Genomic DNA, 19,669 nt, shown 5'->3' with positions numbered 1-19,669 from the left:
CGACCCCTGCCCCAGAATAAGGTTAGGACATACTAATCAAAATAGTTCACTGAATTAGAAATGGTCACAGCTGATGAGGTGTTTAAAAAATTGAGCGCACTCCACCCTAACAAGGCCACCGGCCTTGATAATATTCCCTCCAGATTCCTCAGGGACTCTGCCTCCATCATTGCCCCGATCATCACGCACATAATAAACTATCAATTACACAAGGCCAAGTACCAAAAGATTTTAAGATAGCAAGAGTAACTCCTCTCTTTAAAAAAGGAAGCAAATTGGAACCTGGCAACTACCGACCTGTTTCTATTCTCAGCTCCATTTCAAAAGTAATGGAGAAAATAGTTTATGAACAGGTCGATAGTTACCTTGCCACTAATAAACTCATGTACAAATTCCAATCCGCCTTCAGAACTAACCACTCCACTGACACATGTCTTCTCTATCTGACCGACCACATCAAACATGAGGTGGATGCGGGCAAATACTGCGGCATGGTCATGCTGGACCTTCAGAAGGCCTTTGACACCGTTAACCACGCTATACTGTTGGATAAGCTCAGAGCAATCGGATTTAACAAAACCTCATGGAGCTGGATGCAATCTTACTTGGAGGGGAGGGAGCAGGTGGTAGAGGTGAACGGCACCGTGTGTGTCCCCCCCCCCCCCTCGGTGAGCTGTGGAGTCCCCCAAGGCAGTATATTGGGACCTTTACTGTTCGTAATATACATAAATGACATGTCATCGGCATGCGACTGAATTGTTTTTGTTTGCGGATGACTCTGCCCTGCTGGTATCCGGCAAGGACAAGTCACAGGTGGAGAAAATCCTCAGTGCTGAGCTCTGTAGAACTTGCACCTGGCTCGCTGACAACAAGCTATCCATACACTTGGGTAAAACAGAATCCATCCTGTTTGGGTCCCACATCAACCTTAAGAAAGTCAATGACTTCACCATAAAAGTGAGTGACATTGTTATCACCAGGAAAGATGAGGTCACCTACCTAGGTTCCATTCTAGAGGCTAACCTTTCCTGTGATAAAATGGCAACCAAGGTAATCAGAAAGGTTAACCAACGAACAAGATTTCTCTACAGAATCTCCTCTCTGGTCAACAAAAGCACCTTGAGGATTCTGGCGGGAACTCTCGTTCAACCCTTTTTCGATTACGCATGCACCTCCTGGTACCCTAGCACCTCCAAAACCCTCAAATCTAAACTCCAAACATCTCAGAACAAGCTAGTCAGGTTACTTCTAGACCTCCACCCCAGATCCCACCTCACTCCTACCCACTTCTCTAAAGTGGGCTGGCTCAAGGTGAAGGACAGAGTTAAACAACTTGCACTGAGCCTAGTCTATAAAATCCACTACACCTCCCTGATACCGAAGTACATGTCAAACTACTTCCTTAACGTAAATGACCGCCACAACCACAACACCAGGGGGAGCTCCACTAACCACGTTAAACCCAGATTCCGAACTAACAAAGGTCTTAACTCATTCTCTTTCTATGCCACATCAATGTGGAATGCGCTCCCAACAGGTATAAAAGAAAGGGCATCTCTATCCTCTTTCAAAACCGCACTAAAAGTTCACCTCCAGGCAGCTACAACCCTAAACTAACACCCTCCCCGGATTGCTAATAATCAAATGTAAACAATCAAATGCAGATACTTTTTCTTATGCCTTCTGATCTCTCTCTCTCTCGCTCTCTTTCTCTCTCTCTCTCTCTCTATATGTCCACTACTTGCTGTCCATATCCTACCCCCCACCCCCTCCACACCCCTGATTGTAAATAATGTAAATAATTCAATGTGATTATCTTGTGTGATGACTGTATTATGATGATAGTATATATGATAGTATATATCTGTATCATGATTCAATTTAAGTGGACCCCGACTTAAACAAGTTGAAAAACTTATTCGGGTGTTACCATTTAGTGGTCAATTGTACAGAATATGTACTTCACTGTGCAACCTACTAATAAAAGTCTCAATCAATCAATCAAAATTGATAGGGAAACAACACAGGGCTGTGTGAACATGTAATACAATGCAGGAAATATAATACAGATAGAGAAGTAATAAAACATAAGTTAGTTAAAGAGAAGGTTACTATATTAGTGGAATGTATACAAAGCAATAAATACATTTAAATAAAAGATTGGGTTGAATGAACGAATATAGAGTCGGGTTCCAGCTCGGTACACACTCCATACCAGAAGGTGGCGGTAATGCGCACCACAAGCTTGCTTGCTTGCTAACCGTCATTAAACCAACGAATACAAAAGAGAGTAGTTCACCGCAAATCAGTGAGCTGGAGTGATGATCGTGTGAAAGAAAATGTGTGTTAAGGTCCAAATGCTGCGAGCATTGATGCAGCAACGACTGAATGCTGCCGTCGAAGAGATTTTTGGACTTTTTGAAAGAACCATAGCAGAGTACGAGAAGGAACTTTCTAGAATAAAAGAGGAGAACCAGCGACAACACGGCGAGCAACTTGACGGTATCATCAAACCTCAAACATCAGGTTTGTTTATCTAACATGAACCCAACATACTTGTATTACTTTGCGATAAAACCCTGCGAGAGTCTTGTAAACGGATATATCCGCCACAGTTAGTGTAGAAGTGACAAACATAATAACCCACATTGCGCATGCGTGTACTGAGATCCATCTTGGAACGGTAAGCCGGCGGTTGCATCCAACACTTGTTATTTTGTTATCGGCGTATTGTCCCCATTTATCCTCAATATCGGTAATTGCGCTAGAGTTTGTCCACTTAACGATGGTCTGCTTAAGGTTATAGTTGTTCATTTGATATGTAGAACGGTTGTTCCCAACTATTTGTTCGGCAAATGGGCTATTTTTTCTTCTCAGTTCCCCCAATTAGACATACTATTCGTCGGCACCGCATTGGCTGCTGGGGCGTAGGAAATTCGGCAGCCATCTTGAGTGGGGCATCTACCCGTATTTTAGCAGCAGAAACAATGAGCATTAACACTCAAATTGTTGCTCAAATCGAAGGGGACCGCGGGAATCGGGTCAGGAAGGATTACTTTTTACAAGTAAAAGTGAACAAAACTATTTGTGGTTGTATTTTGTGAATCGAAGATTATTGTACTGTATTTTCCTGTATGCCCACTGGCGAAATTGGTGCCAGCTAGTAGGGGTGTGGGAAAAAATCGATTCGATTTCGAATCGCTATTCTCAAGTTGTGCGATTAAGAATCGATTCTCATTTTAAAAAAAATCGATTAAAAAAAAAAAAAAATTATTTCATTTATTTTTATTTTTTAAATTTTTTTAAATCAATCAATCCAACAAAACAATACACAGCAATACCATAACAATGCAATCCAATTCCAAAACCAAACCCGACCTAGCAACACTCAGAACTGCAATAAACAGAGCAATTGAGAGGAGACACAAACACGACACAGAACAAACCAAAAGTAGTGAAACAAAAATGAATATTATCAACAACAGTATCAATATTAGTAACAATTTCAACATAGCAGTGATTAAAAATCCCTCATTGACATTATCATTAGACATTTATAAAATAAAATAAAAATGAACAATAGTGGCTTACACTTGCATCCCATCTCATAAGCTTGACAACACACTATGTCCAATATTTTCACAAAGATAAAATAAGTCATATTTTTGGTTCATTTAATAGTTAAAACAAATTTACATTATTGCAATCTGTTGATAAAACATTGTCCTTTACAATTATACAAGCTTTTTACAAAATCTACTACTCTCCTTGCATGTCAGCAGACTGGGGTAGATCCTGCTGAAATCCTATGTATTGAATGAATAGAGAATCCTTTTGAATTGGGAAAAAAATCGTTTTTGAATCGAGAATCGTGTTGAATTGAAAAAAAAAATCGATATCGAATCGTGACCCCAAAAATCTATATTGAATCGAATCGTGGGACACCCAAAGATTCACAGCCCTACCAGCTAGCTAAGTTAAGATGAAAATCAGTTTCGTATTGAGAAAGTAATGATGGATTAAATGCGTTGACACTTCAGTACACCTGTCAGGATATGGAGCTGTTGCCCCTTTCAAAATGGCGGCCCCGCGTCTTGACAGTGCCAAAAAGGCAGATTAATATACAGTCGTTGGCAAAAGTTTACATACACTTGTAAAGAACATAAGCTGCGTCCCAATTCAGGGTCTGCTTCCTTCGAAGGGTGAATTTGAAGGCCGCTTACGTCACAATTCTGCGCGAAGGCTGTCCCAATTCATTCAAATTCGAAGGCTCCTCCAAATACAGCCGACGAATGCAGCCTCCTTTTCCCTGTATTCGGAGGATGCACCGCGACTATCCTTCGTGGCCTCCCATATCCCAAGATGCTTTGCGCGCCTTTGTTCAACCCGGATCTTTTTGACAATGGCGGCAAATACAAGCAGCGGCAGCGAATACACTTTCAAATGTAAGTATCCTCCGTAGCCTAGACTGTCCCATTTAACAACGGGTGACGCATCCTTCGGAGGTGCCTCCGAAGGTCCAGCCTTCTGAGGCTGCATAGGCCGGGTCCTCCGAAGGATGCAGACCCTGAATTGGGACACAGCTCCAATGTCATGGCTGTCTTGAGTTTCCAATAATTTTTACAACTCTTATTTTTTTTTTTGATAGAGTGATTGGAGCACATACTTGTTGGTCACAAAAAACATTCATGAAGTTTGATTCTTTTATGAATTTATTAGGGGTCTACTGAAAATGTGATCAAATCTGCTGGGTCAAAAGTATACATACAGCAATGTTAATATTTGGTTACATGTCCCTTGGCAAGTTTCACTGCAATAAGGCAGTTTTGGTAGCCATCCACAAGCTTCTGGCAAGCTTTTGGTTGAATTTTTGATCACTCTTGACAAAATTGGTGCAGTTCAGCTAAATTTGCTGGTTTTCTGACATGGACTTGTTTCCTCGGCATTGTCCACACGTTTAAGTCAGGACTTTGGGAAGGCCATTCTAAAACCTCAATTCTAGCCAGATTTAAACATTCTTATACCACTTTTGAAGTGTGTTTGAGGTCATTGTCCTCTTGGAACACCCAACTGCGCCCAAGACCCAACCTCCGGGCTGATGATTTTAGGTTGTCCTGAAGAATTTGGAGGTATTCCTATTTTTTCATTGTCCCATTTACTCTCTGTAAAGCACCAGTTGCATTGGCAGCAAAACAGGCCCAGAGCATAATACTACCACCACCATGCTTGACGGTAGGTGTGGTGTTCCTGGGATTAAAGGCCTCACCTTTTCTCCTCAGATTTGGTCACATTTTCAGTAGACCCATAATAAATTCATGAAAGAACCAAACTTCATGAATGTTTTTTGTGACCAAGTATGTGCTCCAATCACCCTATCACACAAAAAATAAGAGTTGTAGAAATGATTGGAAACTCAAGACAGCCATGACAACATGTTCTTTACAAGTGTATGTAAACTTTTGACCACGACTGTATATGATGTCTCAGAGAGCCCCGCCCCCAACCAGAGATCCGTAACCTTGGTGGTCTCGCCATCGCAATAACACAGCCAGTCAGTCCAACAAAAGTCAACAAACAACAGGTGCATGTCCGTGAGAGGCAGGGAAAGAGTTTGTTTGTCACGGAGAATCTCAAAGCAGTGACCTTGCCACATCGTTCCAGCCGGGGGAAAACAATCCAGATTACAATGTTTGTGTTCGAGCGGGTGAAAACAAATGTAAACTTTTCACTCTTTATTCCTGGTCCTCAAATTCATCAATTTAAGCAGGATCTATTCCACCTATAAAGTGCTCAAAACATCCAAACACCTCCAACATGTAATATACACGGTGTAAGTATATATGTAATGTAGTAACAGGCACGTTCATAATAACATGTAATATTTACGTATTTTGATTAGGGTTGTACGGTATACCGGTATTGGTATAGTACTGCGATACTAATGAATCTTTTTCGGTACTATACCGCCTCTGAAAAGTACCGGTGCGAAAAAGTGATTATTACATTTTAACAGAAGTGTAGATAGAACATGTTAAAAGAGAAAGTAAGCAGATATTAACAGTAAATGAACAAGTAGATTGGTAATTAATTTTCTAAGCACAATAGTGACACCTAGTGGAATTAAAATATATTCCACACCCCTAAACATGTGGTCAAGGCTCAAATGTAACCGCGGCAAAAGCCACGACCGCCCTCATCATTTGCCGTAATGCTCTAAAAAACTGACCAACATCTGCGGAAAGAACATGCTGTGACCGCCCTCGACTTTTTACTTGTTAGGGATGTAACAGTAAACGGTATAATGATAATTTGCGATAAAATTCCAGACGATTAGTAATACCGTCTTAAGTTTTAAATTACCGAAACCCCGTCATTTATTAATGCATTTTAGGCAACACGAAGTCAGGCGCATGCAGACTAGCGTCGTTTGGCTTGATAATCATGGCGGGCGAACTACACGGACTTTGCTGCAGAGTTTTCCCGTCGGAGTAAATGGAGCCAAGCGCTTGGTTTAACGTCATTTTCCCTCGCTTCCAAAGGTGCGCTTAAGAATGCACTGCTGTGTTTAGATGGAGACAGGTGTGGACAATATTGGAGACAGACGCACTTGTCCCCACACTAAAAGTATACAGCGAAGGAGAAAACTATTTGATATTGCTTCTATTTTCTTAATACAGCTTTCATCAGCTGCTGTGACAGAGTTAATGAGGTGAAGAAACATGCAGCAGGCGATGTGTCGTGAACGTTGTCACAACTTGTTTATAAAGTCTTTACTTTGTTTACTGGGATGTTTACTCTTCCTTTATTTAACTGCAAACTGTATCAGTGTTCAAATAACATCAATATTAGCTCAAATATTTAGTCATCTCATCGAACTGAAAGTAGGCTGTGAAGATTATGTATTCGATGTGAGAGGTGTCACTCCTCTTTATTTTTGTTGTTAAGAACAAAGCTTGTTTATTAGACTTCATCTACTTTAGCCAAACTGCTTTGTGTTTTATTTTGATATCAAAAAGTAAATGCCATGTTGTTGTTTTTTACACTACTTGTGTTTTTTTCATGTCACAAAGGTATTACTTTAAAAAACATTCATGTGACACATAATTTTGTTAATATGTTATTGTGTATAGTTAATTCCTATATGACATATCTCTGCTCAAACTCTTAATGGATCTGTCCCGATACAGCATCTACTTAAAAAATACCTCCCTCCATCAAAATGTAAAAATAGAGCTAAATGCATCATGAAATATATATATATATATATATATATATATATATATATATATATATATATATATATGTGTGGACATTTTTAAACAAAGCTTTTCTTGTGGATTACCTAATGTGGACCAGCCTCACCGAGACTCTGTTACAGCGGCCCTCAGGTAAATTGAGTTTGAGACTTTTGGTCTAGAGGGCTCTCATAATGTTAAACATAGTATTTGGAAGGTCGTTAAAAGGGATTTTAGCTCTAAAAATATTCCACTTATAATGAATAATTCCTACTTGGCAGAAATTCATTCACCACGGTCAGGCCCGGAACCAATTAACAGCAATAAATTAGGTAACACTGTATATTCTTTTAAAACACTGATGGTAACGTAAGATAGTCAGTGGTGTTTTTGTTATATTTTTAATCTAGGGATTTGTGCACTTAAATTATTAACTTAAAGTGCCCTCCTTTTGATTTTCCCTATTTAATGTATTTTTTCTGGATTTTTATTTACATTCTATCACTGTCCGTAATAAAACACACCATTAAAAACGGTGTACTGTTCGTATGTTAAAGGGGCCCTATCATGAAAAAAAACAAACATTGTTTCCCCTCCCTGATGGTACCTGCTTATGTGTATTTGGGATCTGCATAAGTCCAGGAAGTTTAAAATTAAACCGGAGAGTCATTGCAGAGATATTTATTAACCAATCTTGCCTTCCTTCATACTTCCTCCAAACGGTCTGTTTGGAATTTGCTCCTTTTGTGGCGTTTTTGTTAACGGGTTATTCATATAGACATTTACCCAAACATCCTCAGCCAATTTAAATTTATGTAAAACTGGCAGTGCTCCAACATCATGTTGCCGATGAAACCCTAAGGCTATGTCTACACTAAGCCGGATAACCCCTTAAACGAATAATTATATAGCCTAAGCCTCGTTTCAACCACACTAAATCATCGTTTAAGGTTCCCCTCCTCGGACAATTGTTTACACGGGTAAGTACGGCGTCTATTTCTTGAATCTCCGGCTCTTAGCTTTGTATGGACTCATTGATCGTTTACAAACTGAGTTCGGAGAGGAAGTGACACCAGAAAGACCATGAAGGAAAATGCTCTGTTGTTGGTTAGCTTGAACCAGCACAAGTCACTCCACTAACTTTCAGCCTCATCTCAAGTAAAAAGTGCCTTGTTTTTATGACTCGTGGCAATGTGAGGAAGTCGCTTCGGGTGTGTGCAACGATTAGCCCTGCTTCAAACACAAACTTTCACAAAAAGATGGATTTTCCGGGGAAAAAACAAACCCCACCTACGTTTAATTGCGGGCTCTGTGCCTACAATTTATGGCAATGGCGGAGACAAGGAAACGGTTGTATTTTTAGTCTTACACATAAATAAAAGAAGAAGTGTGAAGAAATAAAACTTAGGAAGGGAAATAATTCAAAAGAAGAGACATCAATCCTCAACAAAAATTCTGGAGCTTCTGTTTCTTTATGCTGTTAAAGGCCTACTGAAATTAGATTTTCATAGTCAAACGGGGATAGCAGATCCATTCTATGTGTCATACTTGATCATTTCGCGATATTGCCATATTTTTGCTGAAAGGATTTAGTAGAGAACATCGACGATAAAGTTCGCAACTTTTCGTCGCTGATAAAAAAAGCCTTGCCTGTACCGGAAGTAGCGTGACGTCACAGGTTGAAGAGCTCCTCACATCTGCACATTGTTTACACCAGCAGCGAGAGCGATTCGGACCGAGAAAGCGACGATTACCCCATTGATTTGAGCGAGGATGAAAGATTTGTGGATGAGGAAAGTGACAGTGAAGGATTAGAGTGCAGTGCAGGACACCAGGGTGTATCTTTTTTCGCTCTGACCGTAACTTAGGTACAAGGGCTCATTGGATTCCACACTTTCTCCTTTTTCTATTGTGGATCACGGATTTGTATTTTAAACCACCTCGGATACTATATCCTCTTGAAAATGAGAGTCGAGAACGCGAAATGGACATTCAGAGTGACTTTTATCTCCACGACAATACATCGGTGAAACACTTTAGCTTCGGAGCTAACGTGATAGCATCGTGCTTAACTGCGGATAGAAACAGAAGAAACATGCCCCTGACTGGAAGGATAGACAGAAGATCAACAATACTATTATTACTTCTACTATCAGGAGACACCGAACCAAACCCTGGACCTGTAACCACACGGTTAATGCTGTCCAGCCTGGCGAAGCTAGCAATGCTGTTGCTAATGACGCCATTGAAGCTAACTTAGCTACGGGACCTCGACAGAGCTATGCTAAAAACATTAGCTCTCCACCTTTGCTAGCCCTCATCTGCTCATCACCACCCGTGCTCACCTGCGTTCCAGCGATCGACGGCGCGACGAAGGACTTCACCCGATCATCGGTGCGGTTGGCGGCTAGCGTCGGATAGCGCGTCTGCTATCCAACTCAAAGTCCTCCTGGTTGTGTTTCTGCAGCCAGCCGCTAATACACCGATCCCACCTACAGCTTTCTTCTTTGCTGTCTCCATTGTTCATTAAACAAATTGCAAAAGATTCACCAACACAGATGAATTTTGCGATGAAAACAGACGACTTAAGCTGGCCACCGTGCTATTCCAAAATGTCTGCTTCAACCCGTGACGTCACGCGCAAACGTCATCATACCGAGACGTTTTCAGCCGGATATTTCCCGGGAAATTTAAAATTGCACTTTATAAGTTAACCCGGCCGTATTGGCATGTGTTGCAATGTTAAAATTTCATCATTGATATATAAACTATCAGACTGCGTGGTCGGTAGTAGTGGGTTTCAGTAGGCCTTTAACTATCTGTCTCGCGGCACATGCTGGAATCCACTAGCAAGAGCACAATAATGAATTCAGTGCAGTGTGAAAGAAAGATAACCTGCGGAGGCACTTCCTGACGAAACATCCAAATTTTCCGGCCCCTGAGCTCTTGGACTCTTGAAACTGCGGCCCTCTTGATTATGTAGTTAAATAGCCCTGCGGTAGAAGTTTAACCTGAGCCAGCGTTTCGTACCAGAAATTTCCGACCTTCCTTACTTTGGGTCCGCCGCATCGTCTCCTCCTTCAGGCGACAAAAAAACCACGGTGAGCTGCATGGTTTCGCTTTACCATCCGGGATGTTGTGTTGTGGTGAAACTAAGTCAAAATTAAAGGCCTACTGAAACCTACTACTACCGACCACGCAGTCTGATAGTTTATATATCAATGATGAAATCTTAACATTGCAACACATGCCAATACGGCCGGGTTAACTTATAAAGTGACTTTTAAAACTTCCCGGGAAATATCCGGCTGAAACGTCGCGGTATGATGACGTATGCGCGTGACGAAGTCCGAGTAACGGAAGTTATGGTACCCGTAGAATCCTATACAAAAAGCTATGTTTTCATTTCATAATTCCACAGTATTCTGGACATCTTTTGCAATTTGTTTAATGAACAATGAAGGCTGCAAAGAAGACAGTTGTAGGTGGGATCGGTGTATTAGCAGCGGACTACAGCAACACAACCAGGAGGACTTTGTTGGAGTGCTAGCCGCGCTAGCCGCCGACCTCACCTTGACTTCCTACGTCTCCGGGCCGCCAAACGCATCGGGTGAAGTCCTTCGTCCTTCTGCCGATCGCTGGAACGCAGGTGAGCACGGGTGTTGATGAGTAGATGAGGGCTGGCTGGCGTAGGTGGAGAGCTAATGTTTTTAGCATAGCTCTGTGAGGTCCCGTTGCTAAGTTGCTAAGTTAGCTTCAATGGCGTCGTTAGCACAGCATTGTTAACCTTCGCCAGCCTGGAAAGCATTAACCGTGTATTTACATGTCCACGGTTTAATAGTATTGTTGATTTTCTATCTATCCTTCCAGTCAGGGCTTTATTTTTTTGTTTCTATATGCAGTTAAAGCACGATGCTATCACGTTAGCTCGTAGCTTAAGCATTTCGCTGATGTATTGTCGTGGAGATAAAAGGCACTGAATGTCCATTTCGCGTTCTCGACTCTCATTTTCAAGAGGATATAGTATCCGAGGTGGTTTAAAATACAAATCCGTGATCCACAATAAAAAAAGGAGAGTGTGGAATCCAATGAGCCAGCTTGTACCTAAGTTACGGTCAGAGCGAAAAAAGATACGTCCATCACTGTCTCTCAAGTCCTTCACTGTAACGTTCCTCATCTACGAATCTTTCATCCTCGCTCAAATTAATGGGGTAATCATCACTTTCTCGGTCCGAATCTCTCTCGCTCCATTGTAAACAACGGGGAATTGTGAGGAATACTAGCTCCTGTGACGTCACGCTACTTCCGGTACAGGCAAGGCTTTTTTTTATCAGCGAGCAAAAGTTGCGAACTTTATCGTCGATTTTCTCTACTAAATCCTTTCAGCAAAAATATGGCAATATCGCGAAATGATCAAGTATGACACATAGAATGGATCTGCTATTCCCGTTTAAATTAAAAAAAAATCATTTCAGTAGGCCTTTAAATGGATGGTGGCGATCTCCGGTGTCCATATTCCATACGGTCTTAGCAAAACAAAACAAACAACAACTACAGTTCAGTTCAGTTCAGTTTCAGTTTATTTCGAACATGCATACAATACAATGTAATGATCACATATTCCCAGTTGTTTCATTACAGCACGTCCGAAAAGGAGTAGGAACAAGCACAGCTTATTTAATCCTACCCCTTTTCATACCATAGCAATTTTATCCAATTTCCTTGTTCTCTGTAACAGAACAGTGAAGAAATAAATAATATACCATAGTACGCAAACAAATATTGAATACATAAATAATCTTTGTCTCAATAAAAAAAAAAAGGGTTCAAGATGTTCATCATTATTATTGTTCTGTGTACTTTGTGAACACTTGTAGTTTGAACAGTCTGTTAAACTGAATCATATTGTTGCTTTGTTTGATTTCTTTGGTTAATCCATTCCATAATTTAATTCCACATACAGATAGGCTAAAAGTTTTAAGTGTTGTGCGAGCATACCAATGTTTTAAATTAGATTTTCCTCTAAGGTTATATTTCTCCTTTTTTGTTGAGAATAATTGTTGTACATTATTGGGTAGCAGGTTATAGTTTGCTTTGTACATCATTTTAGCTGTTTGCAAATGCACCAAATCATTGAATTTCAATAATTGTGATTTAATAAATAAAGGGTTTGTAGGTTCTCTATATCCAACATTATGTATTATTCTAATTGATCTTTTTTTGTAACACCGTTTGTGAATGAAGTGCACAATAACTCAGATATGGTAACACTAGTGAGCAGTACAGAATATGAAGTGATTTTTGATCCAGAACATGTTTTGCTTTATTCATTATTGACGTGTTTCTTGCTACTTTATGTTGCATATTTTTTGCATGAGATTTCCAATTCATTTTATCATTTATTATTACACCCAAAAATTTGTTTTCTTTAACCCTTTCAATATTTACTCAGTCTATCTGTATTTGTGTTTGACTTTCCCTTCTACTGTTACCAAATAGCATTATTTAGTCTTACTGAGATTCAAAGATAGTCTGTTTTTGTCAAAAATGTGTTAATTTCTTCTGTTATTTGTATTCTGTGTGTTCTTTCCTGAACAAAATGCAGTTGCATCATCTGCAAATAATACTAACTTTAAGTCCTTTGTAACTTTACAAATGTCATTTATATAGAGATTGAACAATTTTGGTTCGAGTATTGATCCCTGAGGTACGCCACAAAATATTTTCAGCTCTGTGGAAGTTGTCTAATGAGTTGTTATGAAAATCAAAACGCTCTAAAGCTAAAACTGAAGTCATATTTGCACTGAATTGAAAGTAATAGCATATCACGTGTTGTTCTGCAGATGTTCAACCGGTGTTGGCAGAGAGTCAAGAAGAGGGTTTGTCCAAGGAGCAGGAGTGGAGTGCCGATCTGGGGCAGGATGAGCCACAGCCCCCCTACGTTAAAGAGGAAGAGGGGAAACTGTGGGAGGAGTTTCATGTGTTGGAGTCTGACGTCAACAAGCTGACATTTCCAGGTGGTCTTGTGAAGAGTGAGGACAGTGAAGATGATACGTGTCAGTCCCTTCAGCTTCTTCACAGTAAAAGTGCAGGAAACAGAAAACAAAATCAACACATTTCAGAAGGTGATGGAGACGACGTGTCAGACTCTTCTGAGACTGAGCTCAGCAATGAGGTCAAAGAACCTGTCGAGAATAATAATGACTCTAAGGGTGATATGACACATCACATTGACAACAAACACTTTGTCTGCTCTGAATGTGGGAAATCATTCGATCAAAGGGGAGGTCTGAATAGGCACGTACGAGTACACAGTGGAGAAAAACCTTTTCTTGCTCAGTTTGCGCTAAAAGATTCTCTTCAAAGGATCACCTGAAAAGACACATGATGATACACACAGGGCAGAATCCCTTTTCCTGTTCCGTTTGTGCCAAAAAATTCAGAGATAGTTATGAATTGATGTTGCACATGAGAATACACACCGGCGAGAGACCTTTTGCCTGTTCTATTTGCAGGAGGGGCTTCTCCAGGAAAGATGACATGACCTCACACATGAGATTGCACATGGAGAAGCAGTTTATCTGCTCGCTTTGCCCTAAAAGATTCACCAGTCAAAAGTACGTCATGATACACATGAGGACACACACCGGGGAAAAACCGTTCACTTGCAACGTGTGCGACAAAAGGTTCACGTATAGATATCAGGTCAGTAAACACAAGTGTGTAACAGTCGGGGAAGCTGCAGGGACTTGAGTACACTCAGACTGTGTTTGTGCTAAATGTACTTTAAAAACGCAGCAAACCTTATGTGATGATGCGTATCTTCTGGTGTTATCTGGTTTTGCCTTCCACTTACTAGTAAAGGGGAGAGTTTTGTAAAATGTGCATTTGTGTAAATGATTATTTACAAAAGGAAAAGGGTGGAGTGCCGTCTTCGGGATGGGGGAGGAGACCCTGCCCCAAGTGGAGGAGTTCAAGTACCTCAGAGTCTTGTTCACGAGTGGGGGAAGAGTGGATCGTGAGATCGATAGGCGGATCGGTGCGGCGTCCTCAGTAATGCGGACGCTGTATCGATCCGTTGTGGTGAAGAAGGAGCTGAGCCGGAAGGCAAAGCTCTCAATTTACTAGTCGATCTACGTTCCCATCCTCACCTACGGTCATGAGCAGGGGTCCCCAAACTACGGCCCGCGGGCCGGATACAGCCCCCCAGCATCCAAAATCCGGCCCGCGGGAAGTCCCGAGTTAAAAAAATAAATACTTTTTTTTTTACTTTTTTTTTTTTAAATTTGTCATTACTAGTCCATTTTCTACCGTCTCCTAGCCACTCAGGCAAATCATATTGTCTAAAAATGCATTTTACCATCGATAACGTGACATGCAGCAAGTGCGCTCTTTAAGTCAATTAGTGCGCGAGGAATATATATGTATGAATACATATATATATATACACCCCAAACCATCACTGATGGTGGAAACTTTACACTAGACTTCAGGCAACGTGGAAATCGAGGTCCCAGAGTCTGGAGGAAGACAGGAGAGGGACAGGATCCACGTTGCCAAAAGTCTAGTGTAAAGTTTCCACCATCAGTGATGGTTTGGGGTGCCATGTCATCTGCTGGTGTCGGTCCACTCTGTTTCCTGAGATCCAGGGTCAACGCAGCCGTCTACCAGCAAGTTTTAGAGCACTTCATGCTTCCTGCTGCTGACCTGCTCTATGGAGATGGAGATTTCAAGTTCCAACAGGACTTGGCGCCTGCACACAGCGCAAAATCTACCCGTGCCTGGTTTACGGACCATGGTATTTCTGTTCTAAATTGGCCCGCCAACTCCCCTGACCTTAGCCCCATAGAAAATCTGTGGGGTATTGTGAAAAGGAAGATGCAGAATGCCAGACCCAAAAACGCAGAAGAGTTGAAGGCCACTATCAGAGCAACCTGGGCTCTCATAACACCTGAGCAGTGCCAGAAACTCATCGACTCCATGCCACGCCGCATTCACGCAGTAATTGAGGCAAAAGGAGCTCCAACCAAGTATTGAGTATTGTACATGCTCATATTTTTCATTTTCATACTTTTCAGTTGGCCAACATTTCTAAAAATCCCTTTTTTGTATTAGCCTTAAGTAATATTCTAATTTTGTGACACACGGAATTTTGGATTTTCATTTGTTGCCACTTCAAATCATCAAAATTAAATGAAATAAACATTTGAATGCATCAGTCTGTGTGCAATGAATAAATATAATGTACAAGTTACACCTTTTGAATGCAATTACTGAAATAAATCAAGTTTTTCAAAATATTCTAATTTACTGGCTTTTACCTGTATATTGTGGCCCCCAGCCAAATTGTTTTACCCCAATGCGACCCCGGAGTCAAAAAGTTTGGGGACCCCTGGTCATGAGCTTTGGGTTTTTAATTTTAATTTTTTCCCCCCATTTATTTATTTATTTATTTATTTATTTATTTATTTCAGGCAATGACATAAAAAAAAAGTACAAAGTTAACAACACATAATATAAATATAGTGCAAAAGGTCATGTATAGTATGTAATGCATGATTATCCAGTTTTGCCTGAAAGGGAGTGGGAAGAAGATAATTGATTTAATCCCACCCCCAGTTCTCTATTCAGTGATTATTCCCATGAGTTTCACTGTTACTTCGTTTAAGGATTATAATACATATGTTGTATCATAGTGGCATTACCACAGGTAACAATAATTATTACACTGTAACAATCATTTGTATCAACAATGTAGGAAGAATGAATATACCAACAATGGTAGTAGACAACATAGCAATAATGGTAAGGAAACATTGAGCACATCAATCAATCAATCAATCAATGTTTATTTATATAGCCCTAAATCACAAGTGTCTCAAAGCACATGATAACACTTTGAGACGAGTACAACAGCAGGTCAAATTAAAGACCCCTACTTCGGACACTCATCAAGCTACTTTTCTCCCGGGGAGTTTGGACCGGGTTATGACCAAAAGGACAAGATCACGGGTACAAGCGGCCGAATGACTTTCCTCCGCCGGGTGGCGGGGCTCTCACTTAGAGATAGGGTGAGAGGCTCTGTCATCCGGGAGGAACTCAGAGTAAAGCCGCTGCTCCTTCACATGAGGTGGTTCGGGCATCTGGTCAGGATGCCACCCGAACACCTCCCTAGGGAGGTGTTTAGGGCACGTCCGACCGGTAGGACGCCACGGGGAAGACCCAGGACACTTTGGGAAGACTATGTCTCCCGGCTGGCCTGGGAACGCCTCGGGATCCCCTGGGAGGAGCTGGACGAAGTGGCTGGGGAGAGGGAAGTCTGGGCTTTTCTGCTTAGGCTGCTGCCCCCGCGACCTGACCTCGGATAAGCGGAAGAAGATGGATGGATGGATTACTTATCCACCAATATTTATGAATATCGACATATTGACAGATTGTCATTTGGTGTGTTAATTTTATTAAAAATGTCCCCAATTCCCCCTATGTTTGTTTCTCTTATTAAAAAACACGACGATTTCAGAGTATGTCAAATCCGCTAGGGGGCAGAACTGCGGTGTCATATCCGTGAGCCGCTGCAGAATAGCCACCGAAGAAGAAAATGCGGAAGTGTACCCACTGAAAGCTAACGTGAATGCAGGTTGTTGTTATTTGTTGTCTTTGTACTTATTTCACAATATGCGTGTGATAAAGAAACAACATCAACGCTTGTTGAAGCCGAGATAAGTTTACATTTTTAGGCCGCTTGTGCAGAGGTTAGCAGCCCGTTGCTAATAAAGCTAATCTGAAAAAAATGTGTAAAGTCAAAAAGCTGAGGGCGTTGATGGAGCAGAGACTCAATTCCGTCGTGGAAGAAATATTTGGAGTGTTTGAAAGAACCATAGCAGAGTACGAGGAGGAACTTTCCAGAACCAAAAAGGATTACGAGAGGCAACGCCACCAACTCGACGCTGTTCTCAAACCTCCAGTTCGGTTACACGTAGCAGGTTTGTTTACATCTTCCCACGGATCCCACTTTATTGTTTAACACAATTAAACTTTCAAATATTTACACATGAACACGGTGCTTTATTTATTTTATGCTCAGTGACCCCCTAACCCAGGGGTCGGCAACCTAAAATGTTGAAAGAGCCATATTGGACCACAAATACAAAAAAAGTAATCTGTTTGGAGCTGCAAAAAATTAAAAGACACATGATGTAAGTGGCTAATTAACTATATTAGCCTACTATCAAAGTGCAGGCTGATGCAAATCTTCGTTGACAGAAATATTGAAATGTAATATTTATTCTACACATTTTTACAACTTTGGAAAACATTAGTAAAACTTATCAGAGGTTGAGATAACTATTGGAAATGACTGTCTTAGAATGGCCAAAGGAATAGAATAGATGTGTGTGTCCAAGTTAAAGGAAATGGCAGGCTGTCTTCTTTTAATGGATTTATTACAATCTTTGCAAGCTGGGTACCATTTGCTGTGGTCTGGAACAACATGGCACACTAACAACTATCAGAAATGCAGCCAATATTACATACAGATAATGTGTCATGCATGAAACATGGGAAAATTAACTAAATACACAGATGACATAAGTAAAGGAAATTAAATGAGCTCAAATATACCTACAAACAAGGCATAATGATGCAATATGTACATACAGCTAGCCTAAATAGCATGTTAGCATTGATTAGCTTGCAGTCATGCAGTGCCCAAATATGCCTGATTAGCACTCCATAACAAGTCTATAACATCAACAAAGCTCACAAATAACATGACAAGTCAAAAACATAAGTCAATAACATCAACAAAGCATTCATGCACAGTATAAAACGTTTGGTGGACAAAATGAGACAAAGAAGGAGTGGCATAAAACACTTCTTTCTGTGTCAGCGTCAGAGAAAGTTGTTTATGTAAACAAACTGTTGAGTCACAGTCCACACAACTACGGTGAGTTCAAGGGCCGCTGAAATTTGTAGGACAAAACGTTGCTCGCCAAATACTCTCATCAGTGAAGCATAAACACAAACATTAGCAGTGGGCTTTCTAACATTTAGGAAGGTATGTGTCGTGTTTGTCCTGCTATACCAGGGGTCGGCAACCCGCGGCTCCGGAGCCGCATGCGGCTCCTTGACCACTCTGATGCGGCTCAGCTACATACATGCCGACGCCCCCGATTTTACCAGGAGATTTATGGATCTCAGTGTCTCTCATAGATTACTCCCAGGGAATAAATAATCCTATTTTCACTCTAATTACTAAATAAAGGGCGTGCCCCAATTGCACTGCAGTAATTGTCCTCTATAGCATTTACATACAGCGTGCCAGCCCGGCCACATGTTGCATGTTGTTATTACTTGCACACACAGGAGACAGCAAAGCATACTTACTCATCAGCTACACAGCTTACACTGACGGTAGCCGTACCGTATCAAACAACTTTAACATTGTTACGTTACAAATATGCGCCACACTGTGAACCCACACCAAAAAAGAATGAAAAACACATTTCTGGAGAACATCCCACCGTAACACAACATAAACACAACACAACCATTACCCAGAATCCCATGCAGCCCTAACTCTTCCGGTCTACATTATACACCCCCGCTACCACAACCCCCCCACACATCAACCCCCCCCCCCCCCTCTCCGTGCGTTGGTTGAGCGGAAGAGTTAGGGCTGCATGGGATTCTGGGTATTAGTTTAGTTTAGTTTATTAAGGATCCCCATTAGTCTACACCGCAGTGGAGACTATTCTTCCTGGGGTCCAGGCAAAAAACATCACACAATCACAAAACAAAAGATTAAAATGCAATACAACATGATCAAATAATAAAATGTTGTAATACAAAAATAGCAACAACAAAGAACCAAAAAAATAATAATAACTTCGAGTTTACATAATATTGTTCATACCAAAGATAAAAAGAGCAATATAAAAATAGATATATATATATTTTTGCAAAAAAAAAATAAAACAAAGAACCAATGGCCTAAAATATATACATTAGTGTACCAAAGACAAACAGTAAGTGACGAAAAAAGTTCCATCCACCATTTTCTACTGCTTGTCCCATAATCAATAAAATAGTCAATAAAAACAGTCATGACATTAGGTACAATCTAGAATAATCTCTTTCCGCAATACTTCTCCTCTTAGTCTATTCTTAAAACCCACTCTGCTGGTGATTGATACCAGATTGTATTGGTACCGTCAGTGTAAGATGTGTGGCTGTTGAACTAGTACGCCTTGCTGTCTCTTACGTGAGCAAACTGAAACTGCGTTCTACATGTGTTCGAGCAGGTACACTGTTAGGGCAGACTGTAGAGGGCGCCAAATGTAGTGTCATCACGCTCTGATATTCGGGAGTCTCCCGGGAAAAATGAGAGGGTTGGCAAGTATGACGCTATCAAGCGCCAATTATTCAAAAACTCG

General features: G+C 40.9%; 1 protein-coding gene and 1 pseudogene across 4 annotated transcripts in view; both read left to right on the top strand.

Moving 5' to 3' along the window:
- The first annotated feature begins 2,234 nt into the window (after positions 1 to 2,234).
- Positions 2,235 to 14,116, top strand: LOC133644499 (zinc finger protein 2-like; annotated as a pseudogene).
- Positions 13,833 to 19,669, top strand: part of LOC133644497 (zinc finger protein 391-like) — a 41,692-nt gene continuing 35,855 nt past the window's right edge. For 3 of the 4 annotated variants that reach the window (XM_062039019.1, XM_062039018.1, XM_062039021.1), the window contains exon 1: positions 16,819 to 17,218. In XM_062039019.1, the coding sequence (XP_061895003.1) occupies positions 17,026 to 17,218 (193 nt within the window). In that variant the 5' untranslated portion in view covers positions 16,819 to 17,025. Of the gene's footprint in view, positions 13,941 to 16,818; positions 17,219 to 19,669 lie in introns of those variants that run through there. The other variant, XM_062039020.1, reaches the window with a different exon arrangement.

Source organism: Entelurus aequoreus, linkage group LG27, assembly GCF_033978785.1.
Source record: "Entelurus aequoreus isolate RoL-2023_Sb linkage group LG27, RoL_Eaeq_v1.1, whole genome shotgun sequence".
Taxonomy (NCBI): Eukaryota; Metazoa; Chordata; class Actinopteri; order Syngnathiformes; family Syngnathidae; genus Entelurus; species Entelurus aequoreus.
This window is presented reverse-complemented; position numbering and strand designations above follow the sequence as displayed.